General features: G+C 42.0%; 1 protein-coding gene across 3 annotated transcripts in view; it reads right to left on the bottom strand.

The window, feature by feature from the left end:
* LOC138757764 (broad substrate specificity ATP-binding cassette transporter ABCG2-like) overlaps positions 1-27,031 on the bottom strand; it is a 116,339-nt gene that overhangs the window by 72,760 nt on the left and 16,548 nt on the right. For all 3 annotated transcript variants that reach the window (XM_069925599.1, XM_069925600.1, XM_069925598.1), the window contains exons 5-6: positions 25,842-25,994; positions 21,521-21,678 (exon numbers count right to left, since the gene is read on the bottom strand). In XM_069925599.1, coding sequence (XP_069781700.1) covers positions 21,521-21,678; positions 25,842-25,994 — 311 coding nt within the window. The remainder of the gene's footprint in view (positions 1-21,520; positions 21,679-25,841; positions 25,995-27,031) is intronic.

Here is a 27,031-nt window from a genome sequence, read left to right as displayed (position 1 = left end):
ACTGCCTTGAATGCCCTAGAAGAGAAAAGCCAGTCCCTTTTTTTCTGCCCATAACTCTTTTGCATGACAAATGATCCTCGAGTTGCCAATCCTTACTACCAACCTGGCTGATGAACCCCCTCCTTACCTTCATGGGGTGCTGACACCCTCTAAAGCTTATGGATGACAATGGAGCAATTTTGCTCTTCCATACACCAGTCTGTCTACCCTTTTCTTACAAAACTGTCTCACTCCAAGGATTTGAGGTTTCTATAATTAGTTACCCAGCTCCTTCACACAAACTAGCATTCCCATAGAATTTGCTGCGTGTGGCAACATCAAGGTATGTATAGCCGCAAATAATGTATTATGTGGCTTGGGAGTGCAAATCGAATGCACCAGCAAGGGCATATCGACCTCAGGCTCACTGACAAAGACTCAGTCCCCTATCTTTGCTATCCCACAATGGTGGGCACTCGACCAAGATCTCTCAGCGGCCTCATCTCCAGTCCCTCAAGATCTTCACGTAACTTTAGCCTAAGATACCTCCGGCAGCAATTCAGAGTTGAGATTGTCCTACACTCCTTTACTAAAGCAACCCTTCTCAGTAAAGGGAGAAATTGAGGGGCCTGCAGCAACTGCCCTTTTGGTAGCAATAGTTCCCATTTTGTGGAAAGTTCCACCTTGTTTTTCCACTTATTACCCTTACTGTTGTACCTGACCATAAACCAAAGGATCTGGGTTTCCTAGCCCATATCCTTGTGAACCAGGCTAATCTCCAGTGCTTTACTACCTAAAATTTTCTTGAGGGAACCCTCGTCTGGCATACTTACTTATCATCAGTCTATGACCCCAAAGGGTAACATGAAACCTGAATTATGGGCCTCCAGTAAGACAGATGTAGGAAGGGTCATTGTCGACCCCATCCACATTGCCATTAAGGAAGGGATAAAAATGACTCACTGTTCCACAAAACCCATTCAAGCCCAAAGTTGAGTCCGGTATTGAGGCTGTGATCCATTCTATTCTACTACAGTGGATCCTTGTACCACGCAAATCGCTCTGCAATACTCCAAATTTCCAAGTTCCGAAGCCTCCATGCTCAGAGCATCACTTAGTCCAAGACATTAGAACCATTAACTATTTTATTACAGCCATTCACATTGTAGTACCTAATCCAGCAACCATATTGAGCTGCGTTCCATTAGAGGCCTCAGTCTTCTCCCTTGTGAATTTGCAGAATGTAGTTTTTACCATCCCAAAAGCAGAGGCGTGCCAATACCTTTCTGCTGTTTCCTATAAGGGCCAGCAACTTTCCCCAGGGGTTTATCTATTCTCCCACTATTTTCTCTCAGTGTCTGATGTCCCAACTGGCCACTTTCACTCTCCCTGAAGGCTCAATGGTAATCCAATATTGTCGATGACCTCCTGATAGCCAGTCCCAATGAGGAAGCATGCTGGAAGGACCCTAAAATTCTTGTATCAGTGTGGCTATATCATTCCCCCCCCTCCAAATCCCATGTTGTGCAGATCTCAGTGAAATTTCTGGGCTCTAATACAGGGGTGGTCAAATGCAAGAGCTACATATAATAAACTTCAGATGTTAGAGAGCCATAAGACGTACACATTTTTACTTTTACCTGCACATTTTGTTACAAAACTTTTATATAAAAACATGTACGTAATAATATTTATTCATGTGTGTAATTTTTAAAATAATTTGCATTTCAATAATCAAAAAGTATAATATACGTAATAGTCTAGCAATTTTTAGGGTAAAATTTAGGAAATTGACTATTACATGCACGCTACTTTTGACTGTGGGAAGTACCTGCACTGCTCAGAATGTTGGGAGTTCAGATGGGTGGATGGCTGGGGCCAGGTGGCAAGTCAGTGTTCGAGGCTTTGGGAGCTCTGATAGGCAAGCGGCTGGGGTATCAGGAACTCGGATGGGAGGGAGGGGGCCTGCGACCAAAAGAGGGGGTGGGTGCTCAACTTTTACATGGTATACATACCAGATATTTTCAATCGCAAGCTAAGACCATTGTGATCACCAGCTCGTCTGATTCCTGTGGCTTGTGAGCTGCGGTTTGGCCACCCTACTCTAATAGAGTTTCACAACCCCCATTCTACACCGACTCAGATGCACAAATTTTTTGGCCTTGTTCATTTCTGCTGCACTTGGATTCCTATTATCTTTCTCACCAAGTCCCTCACCCCTTACTCATCACCTTTCCAATTCTCACAGCAGGTCCAACAGGATTTAACAAACCTCAAGCAAGCCTTGATAGCACACCCCTTTCTGGGCCACCATTACATTATTTGGTCTGTGTGCAACAGTAAAGGAGGAATGCACTACCACTATCCATTCCCAGCTCCATGGGGACCAACAACTACCTGTTGCCTACTTCTCCAAGAAACTTGACCCAATAACTTCTGCCTTCTTATACTCAAATTCTCCCCACAGTCCATAATATGGTTTTAGCAATATTATCTTGCACCAGCCAGTAGATAGTTTTACCTCTCGTGATGTAGAGGTATTGATGAATATTCACCAGACTCAGGGCCTTACTCAGGCCTGCCTACCAAATATGAAATCCTTATTTTGCAGAACCACCTTCCCTATTTCTTCCCTTGCTCTACTATGAACTCTGCCATATTTTTAGAATGCCCACCAGAACACCCAAACTCACTGCGCCATGATTGTACAGCAATAAATCACCAATTGACAAGAGATCTGAACTGATATGACACACACCTGCCCCTTTCCCTTGATATGGACAGCACAGGGTTCGAATCCCACACTGTCTGTAAGGGGTTCCCCCCCCCATGTCTGCTTTGGTTTTCTCCAGAGACTCCGGTTTCCTCCCACCCTTCAAAATGTACCGGGGGTGTAGGTTAATGGGGTGTAAATTGGGTGGCACAGACTCGTGGTCCGAAATGGACTGTTACCATGCTGTATGTCTAAATAAATTTAAATTAAAAAAATAACCCGGACTTAGTTTTCTATGTTGAAGGAAGCTCTTTTATAAATGACCAAGGCCAACACCATACAGGCTATGCAGTTGTTTCTGATACAGGAACCTCAGAGTCCGCATCTTTTCTTTCCCCTCACTCGGTGCAGCAGGCTAAGCTCTTTGCGCTCACTAGAGCGTGCATCTTAGGCACAGGAAATGTGACCAATATTTTCACAGACTCCAGGTATACCTTTGGAATCGTTCACAACTTCGGCCAACTCTGAAAAACTAGGGACTTTATCACCTCCACGGATACATCCATCACTAATAAAATTTACATCGATATACTTTTATCCGTGATCTGCCTCCCTTCACAACTGGCCATCATTAAATGCTCCGCACTCACAAAGGATTCTACTGAAATCGACCACAGGAACATCACTGCCAGGGTCAACTGTGAAACAAACTGGCCTTTACTGGAACATTGATATTACCAAAAATGAAGAATCGCCTGGGAAAAATGGAGTTCCTTGTTTTTGAATCAAAGGGCATGCCTAGAATTGAGGATGATCACATTTTACAGAGGGGTGCAGTTGAAAAGGAGAAAATCTTTTGGAAATCAGCTGGATGCTCCAATTCGCCGACCGAGGACCTTTGGCTTACTCCTGCCCATCAGGTCTGCGTGCATGAAACTCTACTGGGCTACATTGTAGATTTTATACATACCAATACTTACCTTGGCAAGGAGGTAGAATAATGTTTAGAATTATGGTAGAACCTGGACCTGGGGCAAACAGCAGATATGTGGCCAGATGATGTCTGATATGCCAAGAACATAACCCAGGGAAAGGCACCACATGCCCAATGAGCTATACCCCATTGGCAAGATACCCTTTTTGCCACTAACAACTTGATTTTTTAAAAATTTACGCACATGCACTGTTAGAAGTATTGTCTTGTAATTCTTGATGTCTTTAGTCAATGGATTGAAGCCTAACCCACTGTGGATAACAAAGTTGATTCTGGGGTGAGTATCTCGTGAAAGAGATTATTCCCAGATTCAGGACACCACAGCAAAATGTATCTGACAATCCCTCATTTTGTAGGTGAGATCAATACCCAACCGTGTCAAGCTCTGGGTATTAAACAGCCATTCCATTGATCTCCCAAGCCACTGGTCTGACTGAAAGAGCTAATAGGACATTGAAGAACAAATTGGCTAAACTGGGACAAGAAACTGGTCAAAATTGGCTCAGAATGTTACAGGTATTCTTGAACCAGATGAGGACTCATTATCAGGCCAAACATGGTCTGTCAGCAGCAGAAATAATATGGCTGACCATTGAGCACCCTGGAAGGCTATCTTGCTGACCCAAAAATTACCTGAAATGGATAGGAATCAAACGTTGAATGAAGTTGAAGGATATTTCCTGGCATTAACCACGTCTCTCAAGGTTTGCATTCATAGGTAAAGGAAGGCCACCAGGAAGAAGAGGAGCTGAAAGATGAGCATTGAGTCCACCCAAGGGACTTTGTTCTTATGAAGAACCAACTTAGAAAGAAATTTGAACCTCCAAGTGTAGCTGACCAATCTGACTGCAGTCAATTAGAAGCACTTCCAAAATGGACATACTCATTTGCTGTCCATACACATTTGCTGTCCATACTCATTTGCTGTCCATACTCATTTGCTGTCCATACTCATTTGCTGTCCATACTCATTTGCTGTCCATACTCATTTGCTGTCCATACTCATTTGCTGTCCATACTCATTTGCTGTCCATACTCATTTGCTGTCCATACTCATTTGCTGTCCATACTCATTTGCTGTCCATACTCATTTGCTGTCCATACTCATTTGCTGTCCATACTCATTTGCTGTCCATACTCATTTGCTGTCCATACTCATTTGCTGTCCATACTCATTTGCTGTCCATACTCATTTGCTGTCCATACTCATTTGCTGTCCATACTCATTTGCTGTCCATACTCATTTGCTGTCCATACTCATTTGCTGTCCATACTCATTTGCTGTCCATACTCATTTGCTGTCCATACTCATTTGCTGTCCATACTCATTTGCTGTCCATACTCATTTGCTGTCCATACTCATTTGCTGTCCATACTCATTTGCTGTCCATACTCATTTGCTGTCCATACTCATTTGCTGTCCATACTCATTTGCTGTCCATACTCATTTGCTGTCCATACTCATTTGCTGTCCATACTCATTTGCTGTCCATACTCATTTGCTGTCCATACTCATTTGCTGTCCATACTCATTTGCTGTCCATACTCATTTGCTGTCCATACTCATTTGCTGTCCATACTCATTTGCTGTTCATACTCATTTGCTGTCCATACTCATTTGTTGTCCATACTCATTTGCTGTCCATACTCATTTGCTGTCCATACTCATTTGCTGTCCATACTCATTTGCTGTCCATACTCATTTGCTGTCCATACTCATTTGCTGTCCATACTCATTTGCTGTTCATACTCATTTGCTGTCCATACTCATTTGTTGTCCATACTCATTTGCTGTCCATACTCATTTGCTCCCCATGCGGTAAAAGTGATTCCCCCAATTGCCATCCTGTTAAACAGCAGGGAGCTACTGTCAGACTGAGCCTTTTGCAATGTCACTCAGACAAGTGAAGCCAATTGGCCCTGTGATATGATGGCAGGGGGCTGTGGATGGTTGGACCAGCCAGAAAATACTACCTGCTACTGCAATTTCAAAGGCAAGAGAACTTACTTTCTAGGCAAAAGTACTTTGTGCCACTTAAACCACAGTTGAACCACCACACCCCCTGAGAGAACTCGATGGGTTTGTGGGGAAAGGGCCTATCTATGGTTCCCAAGAGAAACAGCTAGTCAGTGAGATCCCCAAAAAGGGATAAAAAATTGGACAGAATGTTGCTTCTTACCCACATAGGGATGTTGAACACCCTGGACCAGCATCCTCCCTCCTACAGCAGAAATGAGAAATCTCAGCCAATGAATTTTTGGATTACAACTTTCCCCCACTTTTGAGGGGGGGGGGGTGGAATCCACAAGGGAAATTATCAACCTGTCTACAACTTGAGAAATAAATTGGCAATAGTCCTGCCAAGTCCATGGATGGTGTCCAAGACCAGATGAAGGCTACCATTACAGAAATGGTAGCATTATGACAGATGGTTTTACACAACTGGATGGCCCTTGACTTTGTCCTAGCTGAGAGAGAAGGTACATGAACCATTATTGGTTCATACATGAACCTATATCCCAGGCAAATCAGAGAATATTACCTCTCTTGCTGTTCACTTCCAAAAAGAAATGGGCAAAAATCAGGAAGGTCAGGGCTGACCTGCAGGGGTTCCAGGAGGGAAATAGTGGCCTTCCAGTGATATCTTCGCAGGGTGGGGTGGCATGGTGCTATATTATGCCATCATCAAAGCAGAGGTAGTTATTTATACTTCTGCGATGACGGTGGCCCCTTGTCAGCCTGGTGCCTTTGCCCACACCCATAGGGGTATTCATACAGAGAGTATACCTAGAAGAAAGGGTACCTCAGAGAGACCAGGGTGCCAATGAGTCAGTTAAAGACTACAATGTGGTGAACCCTTTGGCCAATCTCAACGGTTATTATCCACCCTTCCTAGATGACTATGAAAATCAAGGTGCACAATAACCCCCAATATTAAGAATCTAATCTTAGTTGTCATGTAATGACAAAAGGGAAGAATGATGAATTGTATAAAGAACAAGAAGAAATAGGGAGGAGTCACGTGATGGAGTAGTGGCCGGACAGTGAACTCCAGCCCTCTCCAGAAAAGTCGGAAAAAACAAAGGAAAATACAAAGGCACAAAAATAAAAATTAAAGAAAAGTGAGTATAAAGGTGGAAAGAAGATGGCGACGAAAAAAGAAAAATCGAAATCAACGGTAAGAAGAGAGGAAGAGAAGACAACGGAAGAAGAAGGAGAAGGCCTTACCTGTTCGAAGAGGCCCGCGGTGGAGAGAGAAACCCGCTCCCTCAGGTCGGTAGAAAGTGGACTACAAAAATGGCTCGCTGAGCCGAGTAAAAGTGCGCAACCGCGCATGCGCGATGCGCATGCAAAGAAACACACCGGTGTGAGGGGTGACCAGCTGGGGAGTCGATCTCCACAGCCGGCAATGACAGCTGCAGAACACCTGCAGCAAGAGGAGAACATAGAAGACAACGAAAACAAGAAAGAAGAGAAGAAAAGGGCAACAAAGAAACAACAGATGGTCAACCCAGAGGAAGAAGAGGAAGAGGAAGAGTACAGTGAAATAGAAGAAGAAGGGAAAGGCAAGATAAAGGATATACTTTCTCTTATTAAAGAATACATGGAGTCATTTAAAGAATGGCAAGCGCAAGAATTTAAGGATTTAAGAAGAAGAATAAACAATACAGAAGAGAAAATGAATAAAATAGATATGACCTTAACAGAAATGGGAAAGAGAATGGACAAGATGGAAGAGCGGGAAGCAGCAGTAGAAATGGAGGTAGAGGACTTAAAAAAGAAATTAGGAATCTAATTAAAAAGTTATAGAGACACAAGAACTGTTAGCTCAGAAAATAGATATAATGGAAAATTATAACAGAAGAAATAACATAAAGATAGTGGGCCTTAAGGAAGATGAAGAAGGCAAGAATATGAGAGAGTTTATAAAAGATTGAATCCCCAGGATCCTAGGATGTCCAGAACTACAGCAAGAAATGGAAATAGAAAGGGCACATAGAGCATTGGCCTTTAAACCACAACCACAACAAAGGCCAAGATCTATTTTAGTAAAATTCCTAAGATATACTACAAGAGAAAAGGTACTGGAGAAGACAATGGAAAAAGTAAGAGAGGGCAACAAGCCACTGGAGTACAAAGGGCAAAAAATCTTCATTTATCCAGATATAAGTTTTGAACTCCTGAAGAAGAGAAAGGAGTTCAATACAGCAAAGGCGATTTTATGGAAGAAAGGGTATAAATTTATACTAAAGCATCCAGCGGTATTGAAAATATTTATTCCAGGACAACAAAACAGACTATTCTCGGATCCAGAGGAAGCACGAAAATTTGCAGAACAATAACAAAATAGACTGAGGGATGAAGACGTGTAACGAGAGTACAAAAGACTGAGAACTAAAAAGGCACATAAGTTTTGAACTCCTGAAGAAGAGAAAGGAGTTCAATACATCGAAAACGATCTTATGGGAAAAAAAAACTATTCTCGGATCCAGGGGAAGCAAGGAAATTTGCAGAACAACTACAAAACAACCAGAGAGATGAAGATATGTAATAAGAGTAAAAATGACCACGATTTATATGTATGTGGGTAAAGAGGTATATGTGTGTATATGTATAAGATGCATACATAAATGTATCCGTATTTAGAGGAAAATATAGATAGTATAGACAAGAATTAATAAGGGAAGGAAATGGAATAGAGGGAATAAAGAGGGAACTAAAAGAATGACCTTTGTTACATATGAAAAGTGAAATCTTTTCTGGGGGGGGGCTGGGTGGGGAGGAGTTGCGGTCACTGCAAAATCAGCTGACGCTTGCGAGTGAATTCGCAAATCCAAATGGAGAGGGGAGATGTGGTTGTCCGACAAGGGATAAAGGACAACTCAGGAGGGGAAGGGGAGATTGGGGCTAAAGAAGTTTTAAATAGGAGAATAAGGAAAATGTTTGATGTTTTAGGAATGTTGTCTTATAAAGGGTTCAAAACAAGAAAACAGAAATGGATAAGAAGGAAAGGTAATAATGGAGAATCGGAAAGGGAAGATAAACAAAGTATAAAATGGCTACGTTGAACTATATGACTTTAAATATTAATGGAATACATAATCAAATTAAAAGGAAGAAACTGCTAAATTTACTGAAAAAAGAAAAAATTGATAAGCATTTGTGCAAGAAACACATTTAACTGAATTGGAGCACAAGAAATTAAAGAGAGATTGGGTAGGACACGTAACAGCAGCATCGTATAATTCAAAAGCAAGAGGAGTAGCTATATAAATTAGTAAAAATGTGCCATTTAAAATAGAAGAGGAAATAATAGATCCAGCAGGGAGATATGTAATGATAAAATGTCAGATATATTCGGAGTTTTGGAATCTACTCAATGTATATTCACCTAACGAAGAAGATCAAAAGTTTATGCAAGATATCTTTTTGAAGGTAGCAGATACGCAAGGGAACATATTAATAGGAGGGGATTTCAACCTGAATTTGGATTCAAATATGGACAAAACTGGGAAAAAAATTAACAGAAAGAACAAAGTAACCAAATTTATAATTAAATCGATGGAAGAAACTTTTGGATATATGGAGGAAACAAAACCCAAAGGAAAAAGAATATTCATATTACTCGGCTAGATATAAAACATACTCAAGAATAGACCTATTTTTGTTATCAGCTCGTATGCAAGATAGAGTAAGAAAAACAGAATATAAAGCTAGAATACTATCGGACCATTCACCCTTAATATTGACAGTAAAGTTAGAGGACATCCCTCCAAGAATGTATAGATGGAGATTAAACCCCATGTTACTTAAAAGGCAGGATTTTAGAGAATTTATTGAAAAACAAATAAAAATGTATTTTGAAATACATACGGAATCAGTGGAAGATAAGTTTATACTATGGGATGCAATGAAAGCATTCATTAGAGGGCAAATAATAAGTTATGTAACCAAGATGAAGAAGGACTATAATCAGGAAACAGAGCAGTTGGAAAGGGAAATAGTAAATATAGAAAAAGAATTAGCAATGAAGGAAGATACAACTAAAAGAAGAGAATTGGCAGATAAAAAAATAAAATATGAAACACTACAAACATATAAGGTGGAGAAGAATATAATGAAGACAAAACAGAAATATTATGAACTAGGGGAAAAAACGCACAAAATCCTAGCATGGCAGCTTAAGACAGAACAAGCTAAGAAAATGGTATTGGCATCAAGGAAAAAAGACAAACAAATTACATATAATCCAAAAGAAATTAAGGAAAACTTTAGAGAATTCTATGAACAATTATACCGAACTGAAAACGAAGGGAAAGAAGGGAAAATAGATGAATTTCTGACTAAAATTGAACTACCAAAACTACAAATACAGGAACAAAATAAATTAACAGAGCCATTTGGAATAGAGATAATAAAAAAAATTACCAAATAATAAGACACCAGGAGAGGATGGATTCCCAATAGAATTCTACAAAACATTTAAAGACTTATTAATTCCGCCCCTCCTGGAAGTAATCAACCAGATTGATAAAACACAAAGCTTACCAGATTCATGTAAAACAGCAATAATTACAGTAATACTAAAGCAAGGGAAAGATCCACTCTCACCAGCGTCATATAGACCAATATCTTTACTTAACACAGATTATAAGATAATAGCTAAACTATTAGCAAACAGATTAGCAGAGTATGTACCGAAAATGGTAAATCTAGACCAAACTGGATTTATTAAAAAAAGACACACAACAGACAATATTTGTAAATTTATTAACTTAATTCATGCAGTAGAAGGGAGTAAAGCGCCAACAGTAGCAGTTGCTTTAGACGCAGAGAAGGCCTTTGACAGAGTAGAATGGAATTATTTGTTCAAAGTATTGCAAAAATTCAGTTTACCAGAGAAGTATATTAATTGGATTAAAGCATTATATAAGGGACCGTTAGCGTAAGTGACAGTAAATGGACATGTATCAAAGCAATTTAACTTAAGCAGGTCAACACGGCAGGGATGCCCACTATCACCTTTATTGTTTGTGTTAGCTATAGAACCACTAGCAGAATTGATAAGAACAGATAATAATATAAAAGGAATAAAAATAAAAGACAAGGAATATAAAATCAGTTTATTTGCGGATGATGTTATAGTGTACTTAACAGAACCAGAACTATCAATAAAAGAATTATATAAGAAATTGAAGGAATATGGAGAAGTGTCGGGTTACAAGATAAACGTAAATAAAAGTGAAGCAATGCCTATGAATAATGCGGATTTCTCAAAATTTAAGAAGGAATCACCATTTAGATGGCAAATGCAAGCAATAAGATACATAGGTGTACAAATAAACAAAAATCTCGGTCATCTATATAAACTCAATTATTATCCACTAATGAAAAAATTACAGGACGATTTAGAGCATTGGAAAGATTTACCACTAACACTAATAGGAAGGATAAACTGTATTAAAATGAACATTTTTCCAAGGATATTATAATTATTTCAGGCATTTCCAATACAACTGACAGAGAAATTCTTCAAGGAGTTAAAGAAAATAATAAGGAAATTTTTATGGAAAGGAGGGAAACCGAGGATAGCACTAGATAAATTAACAGAATGGTATAAACAAGGAGGCTTACAACTGCCAAACTTTAAAAATTATTATAGAGCTGCACAATTAAGATACCTATCAGATTTTTATCGAACAAGGGAAAAGCCAGATTGGACGAGATTAGAATTAGATAAAATAGGGGAAAAGATACCTGAACACATATTATATAAATGGGATGAAAAATTGGTGCAACATAGAAGTTCTCCAGTATTACATCATCTCCTCAATATTTGGAAGAAGATTCATGTAGAAAGAAATAAAACAAATTATCAATTACCAAAACGAATATTGACGCAAAACAAGTTACTCCCTTTTACAATAGATAACCTTTCCTTTAGAGAATGGGAAAAAAAGGGATTAAAAGAATAGAAAATTGTTTTTCAGGAAATAGATTCTTATCCTTTGAACAAATGAAAGATAAGTACAATATAACTCAAGATACAGCGCTGGCATTTTACCAATTGAGATCCTACTTGAAGGATAAATTAGGAAGCAGCTTGAGTTTGCCAGAGGGAAGTAACCTTGAATATGTGATTACAGATACAATGATAATCAAAAGATTTATAACAAATATGTATATTAAACTGCAAGAAAAGGAGAATGAGGAAACAAATGGTAAAACTAAACAAAAATGGGAACTAGATTTAAATATAAAGATAAAAAAGGAAACATAGGAGAAGTTATGCTCCGGAACGATGAGAAATACAATAAATACGAGGTTACGTATGATACAATATAATTGGATACACAGGTTATACATTACACCTCAAAAGTTAAATAAATGGGACCCAACAGTATCTGATAGATGTTTTCGATGTAAAAAAGAAATGGGAACAACAATTCATGCAATCTGGACATGTGAGAAAGTAAAAAAATTTTGGGAAGGTCTAAATCAGATATTAAATAAAATAACAGAAAACAATATACCAAAGAATCCAGAGATCTTCCTCCTAAGTAACATAAAAAACAAAGAATTTGGAATTGATTTGGAGGATGCACAAAAAAGATTTGTTAAGATAGCTCTAGCCGTAGCAAAAAAATGTATTATGTCAACCTGGAAATTGGAAGATAATTTGAAAATACAACAATGGTATATAGAAATGAATAAATGTATTCCATTAGAAAAAATAACATATAGTTTAAGAAATAATATTGAAATATTCGAACAAATATGGGAGCCTTACATTAAATACAATAGCGAAAACCTACCGGGGACAATCATTACCTAAGTTAACGGAAGGAAAAGGAAATGAAAAGAATGGACTCAGTTGAATTTCTGGTGTATTTTTATTGAATGACAACATTGTCTGACTGGTTTAATGTATCCTAGATTGTATACCTTAAATGGACGGGAGGGGGGAGGTAGGGAGGGTGGGATGGGGGGGGGGGGGGGAGAAAATGGCACTGTATATGTGTGAAAAGGAAAAAGTGTGTACCATGGTTAATGTGATTTATGGTGTGAAAAATTAAAAATTTAAAAAAAAAGAACAAGAATTGGAACATGTCTAAATATATTCACAACCTTAACTACTCATTGATGGCTTTAACTAAAACTTGTTTAAGGAAAATTTTCTTACTTTATTGAATCACGTTAAGAAATCTTTACCTCAATGGTCTCTTCTTTCGAGGATGTTATTATTAAGATGAACACCCTGCCTAAGTTCTTGTATTTTTTTCAAGCTGTTCCAATATTTGCTCCCAAATCTTTTTTTGATTCATTAGACTCCATTACTTCCTCTTTTGTGTGGAAAAATAAGTTTCCTGTTTGCGGAAAAAAATTTCCTTCAAAATATTAAGAAAAATGGGGGCTTGGCATTACCTAATTTGAGACCTTATTATGGGCAATGAATATTAGATATTATTAGAATACATCGTAATGAATATTCAGGTGCCTCAAGGTGAATTGAATTAGAGATTAAATCCATCAAAAGACTCTCTCTTATCTTAATACTGGGAGCACATTAGCCTTTTTTGGTCTCCAAACTAACTGATAATTTGCTAGTTAGACATACTTTGTGTATTTGGTTCCAACTTCAAAAGCATTTTGGTTATCATCAGTTTTTATTAATTAGTCCAATTTTACTAATTTTTTTTAAAACTTTGGTTCAAGACCAAAACCTTGCCTCTTTTCATCAATTATCTGCCAAATTAAAACTACATAATCAACATTTCTTTCGCTATTTACAGATTAGGATCCAATGCTATTTTTGTTGGGTTATATTAGGACTCTAAGACCCAAATTGAAACCATGTATCAAATTGAATTTGTACAAATTGCTTTAGCAGTTTCTAGGAAGTGTATAGCAACAACTTGGAAATCGGACATAGACCTAGGGATGGAGATGGGATACGGAACGTCATAGGTGCATTCCACTTGAGAAGATTACTTGTAGTTCATGAAATAAATATCATGTATTTTGAAAAATATGGCACCCATATTTGCAAAGTTTGGATATGAATGTTTAACAGACTCTCTGAAGACCTCTTTTCTTCGTAACCTCCAGTTTTGAAATTTTATGATTATATATAGTTTATTCCCTTGACATTCTCCAGTTCTTTTTTCTACATTTAAAAAAAAATACTTCATGTATAATTTTTGCAAGTTCTTTATTGAATTAAATGTATTTACTGTTGTGATTTAAAAATTGCTAAATATTCAAAAAAAACTAGGAGTTTCTTAAATTCCTTAAATGTTAAGGTTTCCCCAAGACTAAGATTTTAATCTTATTTGGGAAGAATATAATTTTAGACCTAATCAGAAAGGACTGATTTCAGCCCTTTATGGACTATTTTTAAGATTTAGTAATAGTTCTTTATCAAGCATTAAGAAAGTTTTGGAACATGACTTTCAACAGCTGTTTGCTGAAGATGCATGGGAGTCGATATTGAAAAACGTACATTCATCTTCTCTGTGCGAGACATCCCTTATTACAGTTTTTTTTTAAAGTAGGTCAGAGAGCCCACTACTCCAAAGTTTAATTAGCTAAATTTTATCCCAATATATCCTCCAAATCTGACAAGTGTACAACTCAGGAAGGTACTTTATATCATATGTTCTGGCTATGTCCTTCTCTTCGTAACTACAGGAAAGAGGTATTTACCACAGTATCTTTAATTGTTGATATAAATCTCTCAGCCCTTGTATTGCTATTTTTGGAGTGAATACACCAATGGACTTAATTTTGACTCCATCTCAATCCCATGTGGTCACCTTTACTTCCCTGAGTGCTAGGAGGCTCCTTCTGCTGTGATGGAAAGATGTTGTCCCTCCCTCACGTACACAATGGTCATTGGATTTGATGGCATCTCCTTCTCTCTAGGTGTTCAACTACTACAACAAGTATTACATTTTCTTCTCTTTGGGGTTCTTTACTCAACTATTTTCAAAATGTATAGATCAATTTTTTTCCTTTTCATCAAAAATCTTTTTCTTCTTCATTTTTTGAAATATTAGTATTGAAATTAGTAGTTGATGCCTGGCTTTGATTATAATCACACAGATAAGAGATTAGGGTTAGCTATTACATCAGTTATATGTTTTTTTTCCTTTAAAATGCCCAGATGGAAAATCAGGTGTTGTTCCTCCACTCTGCAGGTGGTCTTGAATGATATGGAGAGACATGTGAGTGTGGGAGTGTGACATAGAACTGAAATGAATGGCTACTGGGAAGTCTCTGTCACTGGTGCAGAGGGAGCAAAGGTGATCAGAGAAGTGATCTCCCAGTCTCCGTCCAGTCTCCCAGACGTAGAGAAGGTCAAAGGGAGCACAGGATGCAGTAAATCAGTCCAGAGGATACACAAGTGTTACTTTAATTGATAGGCCTGTTTGTGGCACCAGACAGACTGTGGTGAGGGAGGAGGTGAGGGCACAAGCGTGGCACCTCCTGCAGTCACAGGGGAAGGTGCCAGAGGGTGTCAGAGAGGGCGCAGTCACTACAGAAGGCAGAGAGAGGAGGAGAGGGGAAGGAGGAGGCTAGTGGGATGGTAGGAGAGGATAAGGGGGATTCTGTGTTTGTTGCATCTCGGGGTAGAGGGGGCCAGGGCAGATGAGCAGGAAATGGAGGAGATGCGGGTGAGGGCAGAGTTGATGGTGGTGGAGGGGAAACCACATTTGTGGAAGGCGGCAGACATTTCGGAAGATCTGGACCGAAAGACCTCATCTTGGGAACAGATGTTGCAGGTTTGGAGAAATTGAGAGAAGGGGGATAGAATCCTTCCAGGGGCAAAGTAGACATGGTAACTGTGAGAGTTAGTGGGCTTGAAATATATGTCAGTGGAAAGTAGGTCTCCTGAGATGGAGACAAGAGAGATCTAGGAAGGGGAAAGTGTTGTCAGAGTTTGAGATCAGGGTGGAAGTTGGTTGTGAAATGAATGAACTTGATGAGCTCATCGTGGTGCATGAGGCAGCCCCAATGCAGTCATTAATATACCAGAGGAAGAGTCACGGGGTCTTGCCTGTGTTGGCTTGCAGCATGGATTTCTCCCCAAATCCCACAAACAGGAAGGAATAGCTGGGACCATGTGACTACTCCTTTGATTTAGAGGAGTGAGACGTGTTAAAAGAGAAGTTGTTTAAGGTGAGGACAAGTTCTGCCAGGCAAAGCGGGGTGGTGGTAGCGGGTGACTGGTTGGGTCTCTGGTCCAGAAAGAAGCTTTAAGACCTTCTGTATGAGGAATGGAGGTATAAAGGGATTGGACATCCATTATGAAGATGAGGTAGTCTGGTTAGGGGAATCTGAAGTTATTGAAGAGATGGAGAGTATGTGAGGTATCGTGAATGTAGGTGGGGAGGGATTGGATCGGGGAGAAAAGATAAGGGAAGATGAAATTAGTTCAGTGGGGCAAGAGCAGACAGAAACAATGGGTCTACTTGGATGGTTGGGTGTGCATCTTGGGTCTCTTCTTTGGCTTGGCTTCGCGGTCGAAGATTTATGGAGGGGGTAAATGTCCACATCAGCTGCAGGCTTGTTTGTGGCTGACAAGTCCGATGCGGGACAGGCAGACACGGTTGCAGCGGTTGCAGGGGAAAATTGGTTGGTTGGGGTTGGGTGTTGGGTTTTTCCTCCTTTGCCTTTTGTCAGTGAGGTGGGCTCTGCAGTCTTCTTCAAAGGAGGTTGCTGCCCGCCAAACTGTGAGGCGCCAAGATGCACGGTTTGAGGCGATATCAGCCCACTGGCGGTGGTCAATGTGGCAGGCACCAAGAGATTTCTTTAGGCAGTCCTTGTACCTTTTCTTTGGTGCACCTCTGTCACGGTGGCCAGTGGAGAGCTCGCCATATAACACGATCTTGGGAAGGCGATGGTCCTCCATTCTGGAGATGTGACCCACCCAGCGCAGCTGGATCTTCAGCAGCGTGGACTCGATGCTGTCGACCTCTGCCATCTCAAGTACTTCGACGTTAGGGATGAAAGCGCTCCAATGAATGTTGAGGATGGAGTGGAGACAACGCTGGTGGAAGCGTTCTAGGAGCCGTAGGTGATGCCGGTAGAGGACCCATGATTCGGAGCTGAACAGGAGTGTGGGTATGACAACGGCTCTGTATACGCTTATCTTTGTGAGGTTTTTCAGTTGGTTGTTTTTCCAGACTCTTTTGTGTAGTCTTCCAAAGGTGCTATTTGCCTTGGCGAGTCTGTTGTCTATCTCGTTGTCGATCCTTGCATCTGATGAAATGGTGCAGCCGAGATAGGTAAACTGGTTGACCGTTTTGAGTTTTGTGTGCCCGATGGAGATGTGGGGTGGCTGGTAGTCATGGTAGGGAGCTGGCTGATGGAGGACCTCAGTTTTCTTCAGGCTGACTTCCAGGCCAAATATTTTGGCAGTTTCCGCAAAACAGGACGTGAAGCGCTAAAGAGCTGGCTCTGAATGGGCAACTAAAGCGGCATTGTCTGCAAAGAGTAGTTCACGGACAAGTTTCTCTTGTGTCTTGGTGTGAGCTTGCAGGCGCCTCAGATTGAAGAGACTGCCATCCGTGCGGTACCGGATGTAAACAGCATCTTCATTGTTGAGGTCTTTTATGGCTTGGTTCAGCATCATGCTGAAGAAGATTGAAAAGAGGGTTGGTGCGAGAACATAGCCTTGCTTCACGCCATTGTTAATGGAGAAGGGTTCAGAGAGCTCATTGCTGTATCTGACCCGACCTTGTTGGTTTTCGTGCATCTTGGGTAGAAGGTAGAAAAAAGCAGTGTGGGGATAGGAGACACAAGGTTGGCAGCCGTGGAAGGGAGGTGAGGAGGTTGGAGATGGTGTTGGAGACAGTGGCTTGATGTGCTGTGGTGGGGTTCTGTGGGAGAGGTGGGTAGGAGGTGCCTAGAGCTGTCATCTGGCCTCAGCAAGCTAGAGGTCAATGCACTAGACCACAAAAGCACCACACTTGTCTGTTGGTTTGACTGAACTAATCTCGTTATGCATACAATGGTTGTCAGGGAACTTGCTAAATTGATCAATGCTAAGGTGCTCAAGGCCATGTAGGAAATGCCTGCAGCATGAGATAGCTGTAAATCGCTTGTCAAGGGCATCTGGCAAAGACGTGCTGGTGTGCATGACAAACATCAAAGCAGCAGCCTCAGACCTTGTTCAGGGCTCATTTGGCCCAAGCTTCATGAGCAAGACTGTTCATCAACAGAGCTATGCAAGCTTACAAATAAAAGGTGTGTGGTTTAAAGTAAATTGGGTCTGAAGAACACTCTGGGTCGTTGCATCACTGCCTGGTATGGAGGCGCCAAATCTCAGGAAAAGAAAAAACTCCAGAGGGTTGCTAACTCGGCCTGCGACATCACAGGCACCAGACTTCACACCATCGAGGGCATTTACATGAGGCAGTGTCTTTAAAAAGCAGCCTCTAACCTCAAAGACCCCCACCACCCAGGCCCTGCCCTCTTCACTCTGCTACAAGTGGGGAAAAGGGTATAGGAGCCTAAAGACGAACACTCAGCAGCACAAGGACAACTTCTTCCCTGCTGCTGTCAGATTCCTGAATGATCAATGAACCAAAGACACTGCCTTACTTTTTGTGCAGTATTATTTTTATTTTTGTATATTATTGATGTAAAATGGTTTATAGTATGAATGTTTACACTAAGATGTGCCGCAAAACACCGAATTTCGTGAAGTTATTCCTTAGGTCTGAACTGAACAAGGAGTTACAAAAGGGACCGGCAGCGCCCGCGGGGCGGGCGAGGGACCGGCAGCGCCCGCTGGGCGGGCGAGGGACTGGCAGCGCCCGCGGGGCGGGCGAGGGACCGGCAGCGCCCGCGGGGCGGGCGAGGGACCGGCAGCGCCCGCGGGGCGGGCGAGGGACCGGCAGCGCCCGCGGGGCGGGCGAGGGACCGGCAGCGCCGGCGGGGCGGGCGAGGGACCGGCAGCGCCCGCGGGGCGGGCGAGGGACCGGCAGCGCCGGCGGGGCGGGCGAGGGACCGGCAGCGCCGGCGGGGCGGGCGAGGGACCGGCAGCGCCGGCGGGGCGGGCGAGGGACCGGCAGCGCCGGCGGGACGGGCGAGGGACCGGCAGCGCCGGCGGGGCGGGCGAGGGACCGGCAGCGCCGGCGGGGCGGGCGAGGGACCGGCAGCGCCGGCGGGGCGGGCGAGGGACCGGCAGCGCCGGCGGGGCGGGCGAGGGACCGGCAGCGCCGGCGGGGCGGGCGAGGGACCGGCAGCGCCGGCGGGGCGGGCGAGGGACCGGCAGCGCCCGCGGGGCGGGCGAGGGACCGGCAGCGCCGGCGGGGCGGGCGAGGGACCGGCAGCGCCCGCGGGGCGGGCGAGGGACCGGCAGCGCCCGCGGGGCGGGCGAGGGACCGGCAGCGCCCGCGGGGCGGGCGAGGGACCGGCAGCGCCCGCGGGGCGGGCTTAATCTGGCTTTCCGAAATCCGGAAAAATCCAAAATTTGGAACACATTGTCCCCCAAGGGTTCCGGATAAAGGATTGTGTACTTGTATTCTATCTAGTCCCACTGACCTGCACCCCCACCCCATAACCCTCCATATCATATTTCTCTTGCGTGAATCAAACCCACATCCACCACCTCTGCTAGCAGCTCATTCTGCACCATCCACTGATTGAAGAAATTCTCCCTAATATTCCTCTTTAACATATCCACTTTCACCCTTAATCCATATCCTCTAGTTCTTGTCTCTCATTCTCCGGCACTCCAGGGGATAAAGTTCTAACCTATTCATCCTATCCCTATAACTCAGCTCCTCATGTCCTAACAGTGACCTTGTAAATTGTCTCCACACTCTTTCAATCTTATTAATATCTTTCTTGTAGATAGGTGACCGGAACTGCACACCAATACTCCAAAGTTGACCTCACCAATGTCTTGTACAACTTCACCATAACATTCCAACTCCCACAATATGCTAAAAGCTCACTTTACAACCCTATCAGGGAATTATGTATCTCCTCTGTACCCTACCATTTACCATGCATGCCCTCCCCTGGTTTGTCCTCCCAAAATGCAACACGTCACATTTATCTGCGTTAAATTCCATATGCCATTTTGAAACTAATTGTTTCCAGCTCGTTCAGATCCCACTGCAAGCTTTGACAGCCTTTCTCGCTGTCACTGCACCCCCAATTTTAGGGTCACATTCAAATTTGAAGCTTCAATTTACCAAAATATCATCCAGATCATTAATATAGATGACAAAAAGCAATGGAACTAACTAATTCCTTAGACACACCAATTGTCACAGGGCTCCACTACCACTCTCTGGCTTCTCCCACAAAGACAATGTCCAATCCAATTTGCTTCTTCATCCTGAAAACCAAGTGATTGAAACTTTTCGATGAACCTCCACGAGGGATCTTGTCAAAGACCTTACTAAAGTTCTCGTAGAAAACATCCACTGCTTTGCCTTCATCAACTTTCCTTGTAACCTCCTTGAAAATTCTATGATTGGTTCGACATGACCTTCCACACACAAAGCCCTATTCAATGAATGTCTATTCAAATACTTGCATATTGTGTCTCTTCAGATAACATCCGAAAACTTATCTAGTATTTATTATGAACTGTTTGTTTTAAGAATCTGAGGTAAATGTAGCTGAGGTGTTGATCTTCTCTAATCTCATTGAATGGCAGAGGTGGTCATGGGGTTAAATTAGGTACTCGTGTTTCTAATTGCACAAATCCCTGAATGCAATTCCTTCTCACGGCCAAAAATGCCAGACGGAAACTATAAAACCATTTGTCAGGTTGCGGTGTTGAACTTTACAGAAATCTTGCAAAATGCACCCTCGCTGCAGTTGAGGAAACAGTGAGAAAATATACCAAAAGTTATCCAGTTGAAATGTGGAGACAGTTTGCAATTAAGTGCATCCTCACAATCGTCAATAATTTCCATTTCTCCCCTGGCGGCAGGTGCAAGCACTAAATCTCCTGCCAGTAGAAGCACCTTCGATACACCCCTTCCATTCCTCCTCTCACTGCTATCCATTTCAACCCTTGTGTTTTTTAATTTCCACAACTGAATTTCTCCTGCATTCCAAGTTAAAGTAGTCCTTCTTTGCACCTCTTTTCAACTGAGATTTCTATTATCTGCTGTAGTTAACTAAGTAAACTCTCTTTATGCTCTCCACTACATATCAATGGCTCCACTGTGGAGAGCACAGTTCCTTAATGTGCACATAATGGACAACCTACCCTGGACCACAACAAGTCCTCATTAGTCAAGGTGTAGCAGCACCTGCACTTCCTAAGGAAGTTGAGGAGGGAAGACTACTGACCCCCATCTTGCCAATATTTTACAGGAACACAATAAAGAGTGTCCTGTCTGACTGCATCATTGTGTGGAATGGTAGTTGCAAAGAATCGGACCAGAAGTTGATACAGAGAGAAGTTCACTGGTGTCTCCCTTACCTCTACTGACAAAATTTACTGGGATCGTTGCTTAAAATGAGATCAGAGTGGTTAAGGATTCCTATCCTCTAGTACACAGTATCTTTGACCTTATACCATCAGGAAGGAGGCACAATTAGGATTGCCAGGCTGGGAAATAGTTACTTACCACAGGTCGTGACTTACCACAGGTCATGATACTGATGAATGATATCCTGTAATCTTGGGTGTCTCATAAATGAAACTGAGTAAATTATTATAAAATACTTATACACATATTTTATACCTGGGTGTATACATATGTAATTATGTGCTGTGTAATTATGTGCTGTATGTTTTCAGAGAAACATGTACAGTCAGATAATAAACTCGAACTTGAATATAACAAGGCACCTCTGTAGCAACAGCAGGACTGCGAGTGCTGTACTGGCATCCAATCCTGTGGTAGGTTCATCCAAAAACAAGACTGATGGATCAATAATCAACTCCATTCCAATGTTTACTCTCTTTCTTTCTCCACCAGACACTCCCCGAATAAACTGAGTTCCAACCTATTTAAAACATTAAAAGGAAAACCCACTGAAGACTTCTTGGCGCATCTGACATGGAGAAGTTTGTGTTATTCACTTAAGAAAAATTTAGCAACAATCCAGACTTACAAAGTAGCCTAATTGGGTAAAGGGAAAAGACAAATTTACTTTTATTTCACATTGTTAACACTGTCAAAACAAGCTAAAAACAAATTCATAGAACAGGAAAACATTGGCATCAAATGGGAATTACATAGGTCTATGTGGAGATGGCTCCAGAAAGGAAGAGCAATGGAGTATGAAAAATGAATAAAGCGCTGCGGAGGGAATAGAGTGGCCAAGAAATTGATCGGATACAGGACAGAGAGACAGGTGAGGAGCATACCAATGTGGAAAGGATGATGAGGGGAAGCCTAAAGAGGAGATTAAGGATGGGAATAATTACCAGATTAGAAATAGTGAAATCAGACAAAGATTTTTTTTGGAAGGGGGGGGTGGGACAATAGGACCTAAAACTGTAAAATTCAACATTCATGTGCTTGGGTTCAAGGCTATCTAGTAGGATTATGATACATCATTCCTTAAGATTACACTTGGCCTCACCTTGGCAATGGATGAGCCAAAGGTCAACACAAGAAACAGGAGCACAAGGAGGCTATCCAGCCCATTGAGCCTGCTCCACCATTCAATAATGACTGACCTGGCTGTGGGCTCAGCTCCACATACAGTGCCCTCCATAATGTTTGGGACAAAGACACTTTCCTTTATTTGCCCCTGTGCTCCAGTTTTAAAATTGTATTCAAACAATTCGCATGTAATTACAGATTCCAGATTTTATTTAAGTTATTTGGATACACTTTGTTTTGTCCATGTAGAAATTATAGCACTTTTTATACATAGACCCCCTCATTTCAGGACATTAGACTTCACAGGCATTTGTGAGTACTCAGGTATGTTTAATTACCTCATTGGTGCAGGTATAAGAGAGCTAGGTTTGCTCCCAAGCTTTTGGTCACCTTTGGAGACTGCCCTTTTTCTACATGAGGAATGAAAGTTAAAGAAGCCCTTATGAGGCTGAAAAATAGAATAAAACTGTAAGATACATCACCCTAACCTTATCAAAAATCAACAGTTTGGAACATCATTAAGAGCGTACTGGTGACCTCAGTAATCGCAAAGGGACTGGTATCCAAGGAAGACCACTGCTGATGACAAAGAATTCTCACCATATTGAAGAAAAATCCCCAAACACACATCTGACAGATTTGACTCTTCAGGAGACAGGAGGTGTGGATATGTCAATGAGTACTGTCTGCAGAAGACCATGAACAGAAATTCAGAGACAACATTAGTTAGCCACAGAAAGGATGGTTAGATTATAGTTTGCTAAGAAGTATTTAAAAAAGCCTGCAGAATTCTGGAAAAAGGTCTTGTGGACAGATGAGACTAAGATTGGTATCAGAGTGACGGCAAGAGCAAAGTGTGGAAGCATAAAGAACTGCCCAAGATACAAAGCATACCACCCTTGCCATGGTTTGCATCTTGCAGTGATTTGTTCATGAAGTCTTCTGCAGGAAGTAGTCATCGACACATCCACACCTCCTGAAGAGTGTTTCTGATCTGTCAGACATACAGTATGTTTGGGGATTTTTTTTTCCATTATGATGAGAATTCTTCTGTCATCAGCGGTGGGGGTCTTTCTTGACCCTTTGTGATTACTGAGCTCACCAGTATGCTCTTTCCTCTCAAAGATGTTCCAAACTGTTGATTTTGCTAATCTTAATGTTCGGGTGATGTCTGTTTTATTCTTGATTTTCAACCTCATAATGGAATCTTTGACTTTGGTCAAAGATAATTCAGGTAATTAAACATACACAACTCTGGTCCTCATGTTGAAAAATGCCAACTACAGACTCCAAAGGTGATCAAAAGCATAGAAGGAAGTCTAGCTCTCTTATACCTGCACCAATGAAGCAATTCAACATACCTGAGAACTCACAAATACCTGTGAAGCCAAATGTCCCAAACATTATGATGTCCCATAATGTCCCAAACATTATGAAATGACAGGACTATGTGTAAAAAGAGCTGCAAATTCTACATGGTCAAATTAAAATGTATACAAATAACTGAATAAAATCTGGAATGTGCACATGTGAATTGTTTGATTACAAATTTAAACTGTAGAGCACAGGGGCAAATCAAGGAAAAAAGTATCTATTATTATGGAGGGCACTGTACCTGCCTTTCCCCATTACCCTTAATTCCCCACACATTGCAAAAATCTATGTTTAAAATATATTTAATGAGGCAGCCTCTACTGCTTCCCTGGGCAGACAATTCCCTAAATTCACCACTCTCTGTGAAAAGCAGTTCTGCCTCAAATCCATTTTAAAGCTACTTCCTCAAATCGCAAGGCTCTGTCCCCTAGTTCTACTGTCACCTACACAACCTTCCTGCCTCTATCTGAGCTATTCTTTTCATATTTTTATGTTTCTATATGATCCCCTCTCATTCTTCTCAATTTCAGTGAGTCAAATCCTAACCAGTTCCCTTCCACCACTCCCTTCCTGCAGCAGGAAGAACTTGTCCTCAGTCTTAATAACTTCTCCTCTGACTTATCCCACCTTCTCCAAGTCAAAGGGGTAGCCATAAAAACCTGCATCGACCTATGCCTGCCTTTTAGTTGGCTATGTGGAGCAAGGCCCCTCAACTCTTCCTCCACTACATCAATGACTTCTTTGGTGCTGCCTCATGTACCCATGATGAGCTCATCAACTTTATCCATCTTCCACCCTGATCTCAAATTCACTTGGTCCATTTCTAGCAACAGTCTTCCTTTCTCAATCTCTTTGTCTCCATCTTGGGAGATATACTCTCGACGGACATCTTCTACAAACCAACCAACTCACACAGCTACCTCAATTGCATCTCTTCCTACCCTGTCCCCATTCTATTCTTTTCTCTCAATCTCATCTGTTCCCAAGATGAGGTCTTTCATGCCAGATCATCAGAAATATCCTCCTTCTTCAAACAACGTGGCTCTCCCTCTACCACCATCAACTTGGCCCTCACTATTAACTTACATATACTGCATAACTCACACATCTGCCCTGGCTCCCCCACCCGCACATGTAACAAGGACAGGATACCCCTTGCCCTCATCTACCACCCAACATTTCCTCCTGAGCCACTTCAGCCACTTCCTACGTGATCCCACCACTAGATACATATTCCCCTCTCCACCTTCCATAGGGACCACTACCTCCATGACTCCCTCATCTATTCCTCCTTCCCCACCAATCTTCCCCTTTGCACGATCCCCCATGACCGAAACAGATGCTCCCCTGCAACCACACCTTCTCCTTCACCATCATTTGGGACCTCAAATAGTCCTTCCATGTGAAATAACACCACAGTGAATCTGCAGGGATCACCTACTGAATCCGGTGCTCCCGCTGTCATCTCCTCTACATCAAAAATTGGGCAATCACTTTGTTGAGCAGCACGGCTCTGTCCGCCACAATAGTATGGATCTCACAGTGGCCACCAATTTCAATTTGCCTTCCATTCCTTTGCCAACACGTCTGTCCATGATCTCATGTACTGTCAGAATGAGACCACCCAAAAAATGAAGGAACATCTCATCTTCCATCTGGGCACCCTCCAACCGGATTGCATTAACATAGACTTCTCCGGTTTCCATTACAACAACCCACTCGCCCACATCTTCGTCCCTCTGTCTATTCCTTTCCACCGATTAGGGAAAGAAAAGCAAATGAGAGTCTCTTCCAAGGAAGGACTCCTCTTCCATCTCTACTCAGAAAAGCAGTGGAGGTCATCTCATTAAATGCATTTAAAATGCAGTTGGAAAGATTTCTGTGAAGTCATGGGGAAGAGGGAGGTTGGTGGAGCTGATCAGTCTCAATCTCATTCACTGGTGCAGCAGGCTCGATAGACCGAATAGCCTGTTCCTACTTCTTATATTGGAATAAACTGGCAGTGACAAGTCACAACCAATCCCTGCCTTACAAAAGCTCTGGCAGGGGTCAGGCGCCAACAACAGTACTGCACACTGCATTCTTTTCGCAGCGAGTTCTGGTTCTTGTTAAATCCTGAACATTTAAAAAGAAATGGCAAAAAAAAACTGGAGTTTTCAATAAAGATGACAAAGATGGTCAAACCTTGGACTCTGCAACTTTGGTCAGTCCCAGCTCTTTAATGACCTGGTCAATCCTCTCGTTCCTTTCCTTGTTGTTGATGGTGCTCGGTAACCGCAGAGCTGCAGAAAACTGAAAATTCTCTCTCACCGACAGCGTGCCCATCACCACGTCATCCTGGAACACGAAAAAAGCAATGAACAGACAGCTTACAGGTATTGCACGGATCAACCAGGATGGGGTATCACAAGACTACAACAAATATTACTGTTACACCTTGAAGCACGTCCTTTGCTCAGAGATGAAAGCAATAACAATGGATTTAAACCGGTCTCCACAACAAGCTTAACAGACAAGGCTAAGAAAACAAAGTGCAAACTGATCCTGGCTGGTTTGGAAAAAAGGATCAACCTTAAACTCTCCATACTCTCCAAGGATTTTTGGGAAATGCTCAGACAGGTAAAGGATGGAATATCTTCTGCAAATGGTAACTAACAGCATTGAACGAGAAAGCCTGCAAATGCTAGGGTTATGTGCAATGCACACCTGGGCTGGAGAACTTCAACAGGTCACACAGCATCCATAGGAAGAAAAGGGTGACCAACATTTCAGGCCTTGGTCATTCATCACAGAGTACAACTCCAGTTATCCTAAATAGGGATTCTCCAAAAACCTCTTATCCAAAATTTTTTTTAAAAAATATATAAACGGAGCTGAACTGACCTCAGAGGTTGAAAAAGATTCACCCGATGAGATTAGAATGACGAAGGTCCTTGCTTTAGGTAGCTCACTCCCCCCCTCCCTTTCCATTTCTTCTTTACCTTCCCCTATTGACTCCTCTCCAACTCTCCCCATCAAACTGCATGCCACTGTCTCCCAGCCGCAAGCGGTCTGAAGAATCCCTTATCCTGGCATCATCACGGAGAGCAGCCTCCTGGCAGGAGTGGGACCTCGGTGGGGAAGGGTTGGTGATCTGTGGCGACCAGCATTTTTTTGGTAAGAATTAAACATTATTTTAGTGTTTAAAAAGCCTTCCCTTGTTATCTAAACACTGATACAAGTGATTTGCTGTTGCTACTGGGCGGTTTTAAAAAATTGACTTGTTCTCTGAAAAAACTGTTTTTCTGACACAAGCCCAGTCCCGATCATTTTGGATAATCAAGAGTTCTACTGGATAAGCAAAAACATGCATGTGCCAGAATAAAAAGATAGTT

Source organism: Narcine bancroftii, chromosome 3 (genome assembly GCF_036971445.1).
Source record: "Narcine bancroftii isolate sNarBan1 chromosome 3, sNarBan1.hap1, whole genome shotgun sequence".
Taxonomy (NCBI): domain Eukaryota; kingdom Metazoa; phylum Chordata; class Chondrichthyes; order Torpediniformes; family Narcinidae; genus Narcine; species Narcine bancroftii.
This window is presented reverse-complemented; position numbering and strand designations above follow the sequence as displayed.